The sequence below is a fragment of the Stegostoma tigrinum genome, chromosome 1 (genome assembly GCF_030684315.1).
Source record: "Stegostoma tigrinum isolate sSteTig4 chromosome 1, sSteTig4.hap1, whole genome shotgun sequence".
Classification (NCBI taxonomy): Eukaryota; Metazoa; Chordata; class Chondrichthyes; order Orectolobiformes; family Stegostomatidae; genus Stegostoma; species Stegostoma tigrinum.
This window is the reverse complement of record NC_081354.1, coordinates 53,534,360-53,547,204: the sequence shown is the minus strand read 5'-3', so window position 1 is coordinate 53,547,204 and position 12,845 is coordinate 53,534,360. Positions and strand designations below refer to the sequence as shown.

Sequence of the window (12,845 nt, the reverse complement as noted above, 5' to 3'; positions counted from 1 at the left end):
ATCTGTTCAAGCTTGATCTCTCACTTCCATTGTTTAGTTTAACCCCCTTCTAATTTTCTAGTTAGTGTTTGCTAGAACACTGGTCCAAGCAAGGCTTAGGTGCAATCTGCCACAATGATCCAGGCCGTATTTTCATTAGTCCTGATGCCAAAGCTTCTCAAACTGAAACTCATTTCTTCCATACCAGTATGACCATGTGTTGACTAATTTTGTGTTCTCTGCCAATGGTATGTGGCTTAGGTAATAATGCGTATTATTATTGTGGTTCTGCTCTTCAATTTGGTGCTTAGATCCTTTGTGTAAACAGAACCTTTTGATAGTTTTACCTATATCCCTAGGACCTACATAAACCACAATAACATCTGGCTCCACCTGTCTCCCATACCCAATTCCTGCCCAGACTTGAGTAGATGTCTCAAATCCTGACACTGGGTAGGCAATATGGCCTTCTGTACAAGTGTTTATGGCTCTACAAAACAATATCTATTCCCACCGCACCATCCCTTCCCCCTCACTATATTATCCCCTTCTACTCTACATTCCTTATTACACTCATTGCATGAAAGATATCTTGAACCAAGGTGCTTTGCTCTGTCTGCTGCTCTTTCCTAGAGAACTTACTACCCTCCCTCCTCACAGACAAGCACCTTAAACTTACTAGATAATTGCAAAGACTAAGGTTCCTACATATTTTCTTACCCTATATCTGCTTCACTAAGGTCATACCCTCCTGTCCCTTGCCACAGAGAATCAGACTGCCCTACCCAAAGGGTTTTGACCATCTTCTGGAACACAGTTTCCAGCTATGTCCCTCCATTCCTGTGTGTCAGCTGAGCCAGCATTCGCGCCATAAGCGTACCTCTGGCTGCCTTCCACATTATTACATAGAACATAGAACAATACAGCACAGTACAGGCCCTTCGGCCCACAATGTTGTGCCAAACTTTTACCCTCATCCTAAGGTCTAACAAACCTCTACCCCTACCTTTATACTATCATCCATATGCCTATCTAATAGCCACTTAAGTACCCCTAATGAGGCCGACTCCACTACCCTCTCCGGCAATGCATCTACACCCCAACCACAGTCTGAGTAAAGAACCTACCTGTGATAGCTCCCCTATGTCTACCTCCACTCACTTTAAAAATATGCCCCCTCGTAAGAGCTACTTCCACCCAAGGAAAAAGTCTCTGGCAGTCCACTCTATCTATATCACTGATCATTTTCTACACCTCTATAAAGTCACTTCTCGTCCTTTCTGTTTCTAAAGAGAAAAGCCCTAGCTCTCCAAACGTTTACTCGTAAGATCTTCCCTCCATTCCACAGGCAACATCCTGGTAAATCTCCTTTGCACCTTTTCCAATGCTTCCGCATCTTTCCTGCAATGAGACAACCAGAACTGGACAAAATACTCTAGATGTGGCCCAACCAGGCTTTTATATAACTGGAGCATAACTTCGCGGCTCTTGAATTCAATCCCTCTAATAATGAAAGTTAACACACCGTACATCTTCTTAACAAATCTATCCACCTGGATGGCAGCTTTCAGGGAACTGTGGACATTAGCCCCAAGATCCCTCTGTTCCTCCACACTGCCAAGAATCTTTCCGTTAACCCTGTATTCTGCTTTCAAGTTTGTCCTCCAAAATGAATCACCTCACACTTTTTAGGGTTAAATTCATCTGCCACTTCTCAGCCCAGCTCTGCATCCAATCAATGTCCCTTTTTAACCTAGGACAGCCCTCTGCACTATCCACAACTTGACCCAGCTTCGTATTGTCCGCGAACTTCATCCTTCATCCAAATCATTTACAAAAATCATAAATAGAACAGGATCCAGAACAGATCCTTGTGGTACATCACTTGTAACTGAGCACCATGTTGAATATTTTCCATCCACTACCACCCTTTGTCTTCTAAGGGTCAGATTCCGAGGCCGCTTCAGTGCTTGGAGAGGAAAATACCTACGGGTTCCAAAAGAGCCTGAAACAATGTCGAGGAGCCGGGCATGTTTTGCTGTCTCACTGTTTACAAGTTTGCAGCTTTCATATGGTCCACATGCTTCTTTCAGGCTGTCATATTCTCACCAGTGTTTACAAAGAGCGGTGTTTGGAGATCAAGGTGTACTCAAGGCACTTCAATGTTATCTACTTACTTTTTCCAGACTGCCTGACAGTTATCCATTCCATCCTTTCCCGAATGATCTTGAATTGTATGGTAACCGTGTCTATAAACATTTTATCCAAGAAGCTGATGTAGTGCAATAATAAAAAAAACTGCTCCAGCTCCAACATTCAGAGTTTGAGCTGCTACTGTTGCGGACAGTTCTTGCGGTTGTGGTTACCTAGGATGTCAGAAGCATCTGGATTTTTAGCATGGTACAGGATACATACTCCATGGGTGCAAGAAGCTGGCTTTTTCTGCAAAAGTTCTTGACATGTAGAGTTACGCCAATTCTTTACAAACAATTTATTTCCTAAGTGGGCTTTCCACATTTCCATTTTATGAAATAACTGGCCATTTCATTTTGGGTTTTCAGTGGTACTTGAACACGGGTCACCTGGCCCAGAGGAAGGGACATTAACACCGTAACACAAGCGGTCTCAGCACCTTAACATATGTGTTTTATTTAATTGTAGTTGCTAAATTGTGCTTGCTATAAGACTGAAACCAGCAATATTTTTGTGAGCACACATCAGAAACTGTCTTGATCCAAAAGTAACAGTACAATACAAACAAATTTGCACCTATAAAAGATTATTTATATTCTTGTGGAAGCACACTTAAGTTTCTGAAAAATTGGGTCTCCTCTTCTGCCAAGTTAATGCTAAACATTCTTGATACCCAAATGATTGTAACCCATCTATCTTTAACACTGATGAACAAATAACTAACTGTATTCGGACAACTATGCCTGCTCATGTGTTACTTTGTTGAGAACTTGAACATTAACAAGGGTAGACTGAACCTATTCAATCATTTTTTTAGCGGACAAACACATCGTGTTGCAATGCATGTGTCTGGATCAAATTGTGAAGTGAGTAGTACAGGTAAATTTAAAAATTGCTTTTGATTTGAAAGAACCCAGACTAGGTAATGCAGTGTTTACACAACACCATTTTGAGTTCACCATCTTTGTATCCATTGCACATGTTATTTTGTTACCTTCATGTTTCATGCTACACAGGTGGTTTGTAAAGTTTTGCACACAAATATTTAACAGCAATTTCTTGTAGAGCTGAAGATAGGAGAAAATGAGCAAAATAATTAGATCCATGTTAAGTTCTTATACCAAAAAGAAAAATGCCATCTTTAGAGATCTCAAAAGAATTCTGGAAATGAAGGATATTAAATTTGGGGGCGGCATGGTGGCTCAATGGTTAACACTGTTGCCTCACAGCGCCAGGGACCTGGGTTCGATTTCACCTGCTGGCAACTATCTGTGTGGAGTTAACTCATTCTCCCTGTGTCTGCGTGGGTGTCTTTCAGGTGCTCCGGTTTCCTCCCACGTCCAAAGATGTGAAGGCTAGGTAGATTGGCCATGTTAAATTAGCCATAGTGCTCAGGGATGTGTAGATTAGTTGGGTTATGGGGGACAGGTCTGGGTGGGATGCTGTGAGGGTTGGTGTGGACTCATTGGGCCAAAGGGCCTGTTTCTACATTGTAGGGATTCTATGATTCTGTTATCAATTTTAGACTTCAAATCTGAGGATCAGCAGTCACAGTCCTAAGCCAACTGCTATTGTGTCATTTAATTAAATTTTGATAGCATCAGGTAAACACTTGAAATATTGCTAGTTTTGCCAAGAATGGTTGATTGGATACCTTACTTTGTACCATGTTTGGATGTCAAAATGTCGTAAAATAAAACAAATAATTGCAGAATCTGAAAACCTGACACAAAACCAGAGATTGCTGGAGAAGCCTGGCATATCTGGCAGAATCTGTACAGAGAACATTTAATGTTTCGAACTAAAAGAAAGTTGCTGGAAAAGCGCAGCAGGTCTGGCAGCATCTGTGAAGATTGAAAACAGAGTTAACGTTTCAGGTCCGGTGACCCTTCCTCAGAACTGATGGTGGCTGGGAAAATGTCAGTTTATATGCAGAAAATAGGGAGGTGGGTGGAATAGGGAGTAAACAATAGGATAGAGCCCAAAGAGAGAGAAAAACATTTGGACAGACGAAGGAGTTGCTAACGATCAGGCTGGGAGGGTGAGGAGTTGTTAATGGGGACTGTTAGTGACTGGTAACTTTTCCAGCAACTTTGTTTTTGTTCTTGATCTACAGCATCTGCAGTTCTTTTGGTTTTTATTTAATGTTTCGAGTCCGGTGACTCTTCGTAAGTGGAGGACCGGAGAACATGTTCTGAAGAAAGGTCACTGGACTCGAAACGTTAACTGTTTTCTGTCCTGTGATGCAGCCAGACCTGCTGTGTTTCTCCAAAAATTCAGTTTTTGGTCATTCATTATTGTGTTTTAAAATGAATTATTCACAAATGGCTCCCACTATTTCAGAAATTGTTTACTCTGTGTTTGTCAAATAATTGTGTGTTAAAAACCAAAAGAACTGTGGATGCTGTAAATCAGGAGCAAAAACAAGGTTGCTGGAAAAGCTCAGCGGGCCTGGCAGCATCTGTGAAGGAGAAAACGGAGTTAACATTTCAGGTCCGGTGACGCTTCCTCAGAATTTTACACAAATAATCATTTGCCTTCGGTTAGTTATGCATCCCAAACTTTTCCCCCTAGTTACTTTTTTCTATGCGTGCAAGCCATTTGCTGGTCCGATGGTAGTGGGTTATCGTTGATTCTCTCTTCCCCCAAGTGCGGCATGGTGGCTCAGTGGTTAGCACTGCAGCCTCACAGCGCCAGGGACCCAGGTTCGATTCCAGCCTCGGGCGACTGTCTGTGGAGTTTGCACATTCTCCCCGTGCCTGTGTGGGTTTCCTCCGGGTGCTCCGGTTTCCCCCCTCAGTCCAAAGATGTGCAGGTTAGGTGGATTGGCCATGCTAAATTGCCTGTAGTGTTCAGGGGTGTGGGTTACAGGGGGATGGGTCTGGGTGGGATGCTTCAAGGTCGGTGTGGACTTGTTGGGCCGAAGGGCCTATTTCCACACTGTAGGGAATCTAATCTAATCATTAGAACAATTGTGCATTATGTAAAATAGAACCGTGTTTTGCTGCGCTCATTGGTATTGGTAATTAAACAGTGAATTAGCGCAAGTAGGATTGCTAATTGGTATTTAGTTATGTCCAAATAGTAGAAAATACTTAACTAAACCTTCAGATTTCATGAATTCTGCATTCGTGGTTGGTGCATTGTAGGTAAAAAGCAGACGTGTCCATACTGTAATGAGAAGGTGGACCTTAAAAGAATGCTGAGTAATCCGTATCCTTTAAAATTTAGTTCATAAAGTTTCTGAAGAATCGTTTAATGTAACTTGTAATTACCAAGACAATTTATTTACAGTTTATGCAATGGTTTTAATTTTAGCAAACCTGTTCAAGAAAGGCAAATCTAATTGCATATACACCCGTTTGTCAGAAAATACAGTAACAACGTGCTTTAAAACATCACAGTACTATTGGAACGTCTCATTAGTATTAGCTTCCATAAGATCAACAAGAACACCTGGATCATACATGAAAGTTTTCTAAATGTTTTTTAAGGTGAGTATAGAAGATGCCTTAAGTATATGTGTTATTTGTCTCTTTACTTCCTTTTAGCAACCTAACTCCTACAATATTTGGGAATAATATTGTCAACTTGATAAATAACATTATCAGCTGTAATAGGCAAAAATACAATGTGAATCTGCTTTTTTCTAATAACTGATTTAGGCCTGTAATCTCACATCAGCCTTTGTTACTTCAAAAGCAAGTTAATTACTAAGCAAACCACTTTTGAACTCTTTGATTACTTGTAATGAGAATTATATAATTACAGGCGATATTTTACATATAAATCTGTAGATTTTTTTCTTTATTGATTCGTGGGATGAGGGTGTTGCTTTTAGGAGTATTTATTGCCCAAAGGGCAGTTGAGAGTCAATTGTATTACTATGGGTCTGAAGTCACATGTAGGCCAGACCAGGTAAGGATCGTAGTTTCCTTCCCTAAAGTGCATTAGTGAACTAAATGGGTTTTTCTGACAATCAGCAATGGGTTCATTGTTTTCACACATTCTTAATTTCAGCTATTTTTTTATTGAATTCAAATTCCACTATCTGCCATGGCTGGATTTGAACCCAGAATGTTATCTCGGTTGCTGGATTAGCAGTCCAGCGATAATACCACTAGGCCATTGGCTCCCATCAAACAGATTTCCCCTTTAAAAGACAAATGCTGGATCCAGATTTTGGATGCAAAATCTTAATTTGCATCTGAAATATTAATCTTTTTTTTTCTTTCAGGTTCTAATGAATTTGTATATTTTGGCTATTGGTACTCAGAATCTCAAAATTCCTACAGTGTGGAAGCAGACCATTTTTGACTAATCAAGTCCACACTGACCCTCTGAAGGACATCCCACTCACACCCGCCCCACCCCTGTTGCCTTGCATTTTCCATGGCTAACTTACCTAGCCTGCACATCCCTGAACGTTATGGGCAATTTAGCATTGCCAGTCCACCTGATCTGCACATCTTTGGTCTGTGGGAGAAAGCCAGAACACCTGGTATGCCTAACATGCCATTAGGAGCTTTGACCCAGCAACACTGAAGGAACAGCAATATATTGCCAAGTCAGGATGGTGAGTGGCTTGGAGGGGGACATGTAGGGAACACTAGACGTCCTGGCTTGGAAATATACTGCACTTCACTCCGTTTCACTGGATCAAAATCCTGCAGTTCCCTTCCTAATGGCACTGTGGGTGCACCTAAACCAAATGGGCTGCAACAGTCAAGAAGGCAGCTCATTACCACCTCCTTGAGGACTAGGGATGAGCAATAAATGTTGTCTCAGCCAATAATGTACTCATCCAATGAATTAATTTTTTCAAAGTATCCTGATAGCAGTACCAGTTTGCTAAGAAATGTTTCGCTTTTTGCTTGGGTTTTGGGATAAAAAACAGTGGACAGTGGAGGTAAGTCCACAGCCAATTCAGCCATTATCTTATTGATTAGCAGAACAGGCACGAAGGATCTACTCATCCTGAGTCCTACGTTTCTGTCATTCCCATTTGATTCTCCAACATGTAGGAGTTTGAGAGGTAACCTTACAGAAGTTTATAAAATAATGAATGGTATAGATAGTTAATTGTAGTTCTTTTTCCCTAGGATGAAGAATTTCAAGGCTAGGGGACATTTTGAGGTGAGAGATTTTAAAAAAGACATGAGGGGCAATTTTTTTTAACACAGTGTGGTTCATGTGTGGAGTGAACATTCTGAGGAAGAGTTGGATGCGGGTAAATTGACAACGCTTAAAAGACATGAATAGGAAAGGTTTGGAGGGATGTGGGCCAGGATCAGGCAGGTGGGTCTAGTTTAGTTTGGGATTATGGTTGGCGTGGACTGATGAACCGAAGGGTCTGTTTCTGTGCTTTATGATTATGATTGTACACATATTTATTTGGTTCTGTTATTTCTTACGTGGAAGAGTGAAATATAATCCATTACAAATGTTGCAGTGGTGGTTATTAAATTCAGTTAGGTACAAAATTTAAAATTAGTTGTTTATTATTTGGCTTTAGTTCCACTTTGTACTTACTGTGCTTTTCTATTAAAGCAAGATTTCCCAGCAATTGACTTTGACAGTACAACCCTATTATCTTGTTTTCCTCCTTTCAACTGCATATTTAACAGTTTTGATTTCCTTTTGTTTACTTGATATTATCATCTTCTTGAAGTTATATTTTCTGCTAAGCAGAAGATGTGCAAGTGTATAGATAATAAAATGTGAGGCTGGATGAACACAGCAGGCCAAGCAGCATCTCGGGAGCACAAAAGCTAACGTTTCGGGCCTAGACCCTTCATCAGAGAGGGGGATGGGGTGAGGGTTCTGGAATAAATAGGGAGAGAGGGGGAGGCGGACCGAAGATGGGAAGTAAAGAAGATAGGTGGAGAGAGTATAGGTGGGGAGGTAGGGAGGGGATAGGTCAGTCCAGGGAAGACGGACAGGTCAAGGAGGTGGGATGAGGTTAGTAGGTAGATGGGGGTGCGGCTTGGGGTGGGAGGAAGGGATGAGTGAGAGGAAGAACAGGTTAGGGAGGCAGAGACAGGTTGGACTGGTTTTGGGATGCAGTGGGTGGAGGGGGAAGAGCTGGGCTGGTTGTGTGGTGCAGTGGGGGGAGGGGACGAACTGGGCTGGTTTAGGGATGCGGTGGGGGAAGGGGAGATTTTGAAACTGGTGAAGTCCACATTGATACCATTGGGCTGCAGGGTTCCCAAGCGGAATATGAGTTGCTGTTCCTGCAACCTTCGGGTGGCATCATTGTGGCACTGCAGGAGGCCCATGATGGACATGTCATCTAAAGAGTGGGAGGGGGAGTGGAAATGGTTTGCGACTGGGAGGTGCAGTTGTTTGTTGCGAACCGAGTGGAGGTGTTCTGCAAAGCGGCCCCCAAGCCTCCGCTTGGTTTCCCCAATGTAGAGGAAGCCACACCGGGTACAGTGGATGCAGTATACCACATTGACAGATGTGCAGGTGAACCTCTACTCAATGTGGAATGTCATCTTGGGGCCTGGGATAGGGGTGAGGGAGGAGGTGTGGGGGCTAGTGTGGCATTTCCTGCGGTTGCAGGGGAAGGTGCCGGGTGTGGTGGGGTTGGAGGGCAGTGTGGAGCGAACAAGGGAGTCACGGAGAGAGTGGTCTCTCCAGAAAGCAGACACGGGTGGGGATGGAAAAATGTCTTGGGTGGTGGGGTCGGATTGTAGATGGCGGAAGTGTCAGAGGATGATGCGTTGTATCCGGAGGTTGGTGGGGTGGTGTGTGAGAACGAGGGGGATCCTCTTTGGGCGGTTGTGGCGGGGGCGGGGTGTGAGGGATGTGTTGCGGGAAATGGGGGAGACGCGTCAAGGGCGTTCTCGATCACTGTGGGGGGAAAGTTGCGGTCCTTGAAGAACTTGGACATCTGGGATGTGCGGGAGTGGAATGTCTTATCGTGGGGGCGGAGGCGGAGGAATTGGGAATAGGGGATGGAATTTTTGCAGGAGGGTGGGTGGGAGGAGGTGTATTCTAGGTAGCTGTGGGAGTCGGTGGGCTTGAAATGGACATCAGTTACAAGCTGGTTGCCTGAGATGGAGACTGAGAGGTCCAGGAAGGTGAGGCATGTGCTGGAGATGGCCCAGGTGAACTGAAGGTTGGGGTGGAAGGTGTTGGTGAAGTGGATGAACTGTTCGAGCTCCTCTGGGGACCAAGAGGCGGCGCCGATACAGTCATCAATGTACTGGAGGAAGAGGTGGGGTTTGGGGCCTGTGTAGGTGTGGAAGAGGGACTGTTCTACGTCACCTACAAAGAGGCAGGCATAGCTGGGGCCCATACGGGTGCCCATGGCCACCCCCTTTGTCTGTAGGAAGTGGGAGGAGTCAAAAGAGAAGTTGTTGAGGGTGCGGACGAGTTCGGCTAGGCAAGTGTTCCAAGTTTGTAAAATGCTTTGCAGTTCCATCAGTGTTCTTTTTAGTCTTGACTGAATTATGGATATTAATCTTAAATATGTGATCTGCCCCACAGTGCTTAACATTGTTTTCTTAAAGCTACATCTTCCACTAATTTCTGTACTATCATATACGAGTACCTTCCTCCCCTCCCGCTATTTAGCTATTGCTAAAGTGGGTCATTCTTACAGTTAACATGCATATGCACAATGTTCAATTTCCTCAAATGTTATTGTAGCATTGTTTAAAATCTACAATATAGGAAGGAAATGTTTAGTCCATTATAACTTTGAAAAAGAAGTTGCATCACTGCCACACTGCTGCTTTTTTTTGTTTGTTACCCTGTAATTTCCCTTTAAGTACCTATTCAACCCTGTTCTTAAAATTATTTATGAAATCTGCTTTCTGCAGATTTTCAGGTTAAGCATTTTAAATTCTGACAACTTCTCATCTCTGCTATTGACATTTGGTTGATTTTAAAGCCATAATTTGAGAGCAGGAATAGGCTTCCTGTCTAATCAATGAAAACCTCATGTTGAAAACCTGAGGTTATTTCTTCACCCTTCTTTTCCACAGAAGGAAGTCCTAATTTTTCCAGTGACTTCTCATTTTTTGAAGTCGCTAATACCTGGCCAAATTCCCGTATATTTTAAGGCATTTTATATCAATTCTGAACATTACATTCTTGATTAAACATTTCTGCAAACTGGTATTTAGGTGCAGACACTAAAATGTTAGTATTAGCTCAAGTTACACCAATTTTAATTAAATGGTTAGCAGCCAGATACTGTTTTTTGACATTACTGTACTAATGAATTATACGCATTTAAACATTAGACTTCTAAGTATCTTCAACAAGCTGGGAACCGTGTCAGTTGATTATCTGAAGGAAAAACTGCCTTGTGCGTAGAGCATTTTTGATTTGTCAACATTTTGTGCTTTTAAAATTGATTATCTGGGATGTGTGTGAATAGTAACAATAGAAGCATGAATGGCTGGTATAATAGAGTTAATTGCTCATTTGTAATTGATAGTAAGTGCTCACATTTCCAAAAAAATTACTTTCAATGTAAACGTTACTAAAGCAGTTCTGTCACAATTTTGCGAAAATATTAACCAGAGTTACTTTAAACATATGCAAAACGTTTTCTTTAACTTGTTTAACTTCAGGTGGGAGCGCACACATGTTTTATATGGTCAGCTGTTAGATTGGCTGCGTTATCTAGTTGCATGGCAGCCTGTAATTATTGGAGTTGTACAAGGGATTAACTACGTATTAGGCCTAGAGTAAGACCCTACCAATTTTTTTGGCATGTACATTATAAATTAATCATTTTAAATTATGTATATTCTGTATTTTATATTATTGAAAATGTTTACTCTGAATTTGTCATCTATAATTACATAACTACAACATGTTTTCTTGGTACATTAATTGCTGATTATGGTGATTATGCTGTCACTTAACTAGTGCGCAATAATGTGCATTAGTTTTAAATAAGTAATGTCAGATTTTGTAAAAGGGAACCCTCAGTTCTTTCGCTAACAGATTTGTGGTCCCTTACAATATATGTATATATTTATAACTTATGATTTGGAAATTAACTATTGTTTCAAAGAAAGTTTGACCATTAGATATCTCTATATAATAGCTTATTAAATGTGGAATGAAATTTATACATCTTGTTATGTCAATATTAAGAGCAATGTTGTAAAAAAGATTGTGGTGTAAATGTCTTTTTGAATCAACAGAATTTTATTCATGCCCCACAGTGATTTATTTTTCAAATACTTAATGTTGAAAACCAATGTTGTATTTACCTAGGGAATTGCAATTTTTTTGCATCTAAATTTATTCTCTAAGATGTCATTTATTTAATTATTCTTCTCGGAATGAATGCAATATAACTTTTTTAATTACAATACAGATTTTTTTTAAAATTTGAAGGCACTGATCTTATTCTTGTGTTTGTACCTGGAAATTCAATTCACCTGGAACTTGACATTTTATCAATCTGAATGCAGTTTAAAAGTAATAACTTGAATGAAATTTGGTTTGGAACCTAAATGTAACCAACTGTTTTCTGTACATTTTCAATTCCAAAGGCTGCTTTACAGCTTAGAATATGAATAATATTTAGAAATATTTCAGATTTATCATTTAGATGTGCTCTTATAAAAATACTTCTGCAATATTTGCATCATTATTGTTAATTTACAAATATTATCTAAGCCATGAATAAAGTAATCCAAATTAATCATTGAGCCTGGAAATCAGAGATAAATTAATCAATAAGTTTGAATTATGATTAAATGCTGTATCTTTCAGTAAACCCAAGTTTTATTTGTGTTTAATAGTAGAGATGCAAGTTGAAAATTGGCTTCAGAAATTCAAAGTTGGGAGAAAAATTTCGAAGAAGCATTATATTAGACTTGAAAAGTTAACTGTTTTTCTTTATCCATAGTTGCTGCTAGCCTTGCTGAGTTTCTCTAACACTTTTTGTTTTTACTTGAGGGGACTAAAAACTTGCTTTCTTTCTGCCATTGGGGTTTGTCAGTACACACAACTGCCCTGATTTATCCATGGTTTGATAGATTGTCAGATTTCCTTTTGTGTCTGTTTTAATTCTGAAACTTGTTGGTCACATTTGTTCGACTAGAAAAAAATTATTTGAAATGTAAGGATATGTTGGTTAGGATAATGAGGGCAGTCAACAAAATTATCGTCTTTTATGAATGAGGCAGCAGGGGAGAATGATAATCTTGGAAGACTGGTCTTGACATTTTTAAAATTAGTTCATGGAATGTAGGTGTTGCATTTATTGCCCACATCTAATTACCCTTAAAGGTGGAGGTGATGGGCTGCCTTCTTGAATCTCTGCTGTTCATTGGGGGCTGGGTACACCAACCCTAGTCTCAATTCTGCTCAGGAATTTTTGATCCAGTGACAGTGAAAGAACTAAGGTATAACTCTAGGGTTATCTGTGACTTAGAGGTGTAAATGTTAATGTTTAAGGTGGCAGATGGAATCCTCACCAAGCCTGCTGTGTCATGCTGGATAGTGCTGAACTTTCTGAATTTTATTGGAATTGCACATATCTAGGCAATTGGAGAGTAAGCTAAAGTTGCCATAGTCCTATTAGACTATAGAGCTGCTCTCATTAGTGAGATAACTTAGTGGTTTAACCTAAGGGTCTCCATTGCCTCTGGCAGGTGAGAATTCTTAATGGTAACCTCAGCTATAGTGGGAATTGA

General features: G+C 40.8%; 1 protein-coding gene across 3 annotated transcripts in view; it reads left to right on the top strand.

Moving 5' to 3' along the window:
• The window catches only part of rnf175 (ring finger protein 175), a 45,212-nt gene extending 32,816 nt beyond the window's left edge, over window positions 1–12,396 (top strand). Inside the window, exons 8-9 of one of the 3 annotated variants that reach the window (XM_059645449.1) lie at window positions 5,284–5,385; window positions 10,761–12,391. In XM_059645449.1, coding sequence (XP_059501432.1) covers window positions 5,284–5,385; window positions 10,761–10,881 — 223 coding nt within the window. In that variant the 3' untranslated portion in view covers window positions 10,882–12,391. Of the gene's footprint in view, window positions 1–5,283; window positions 5,386–10,760 lie in introns of all 3 variants that reach the window. The other 2 variants (XM_048556961.2, XM_048557049.2) reach the window with 2 other exon arrangements.
• Window positions 12,397–12,845: the final 449 nt, after the last annotated feature.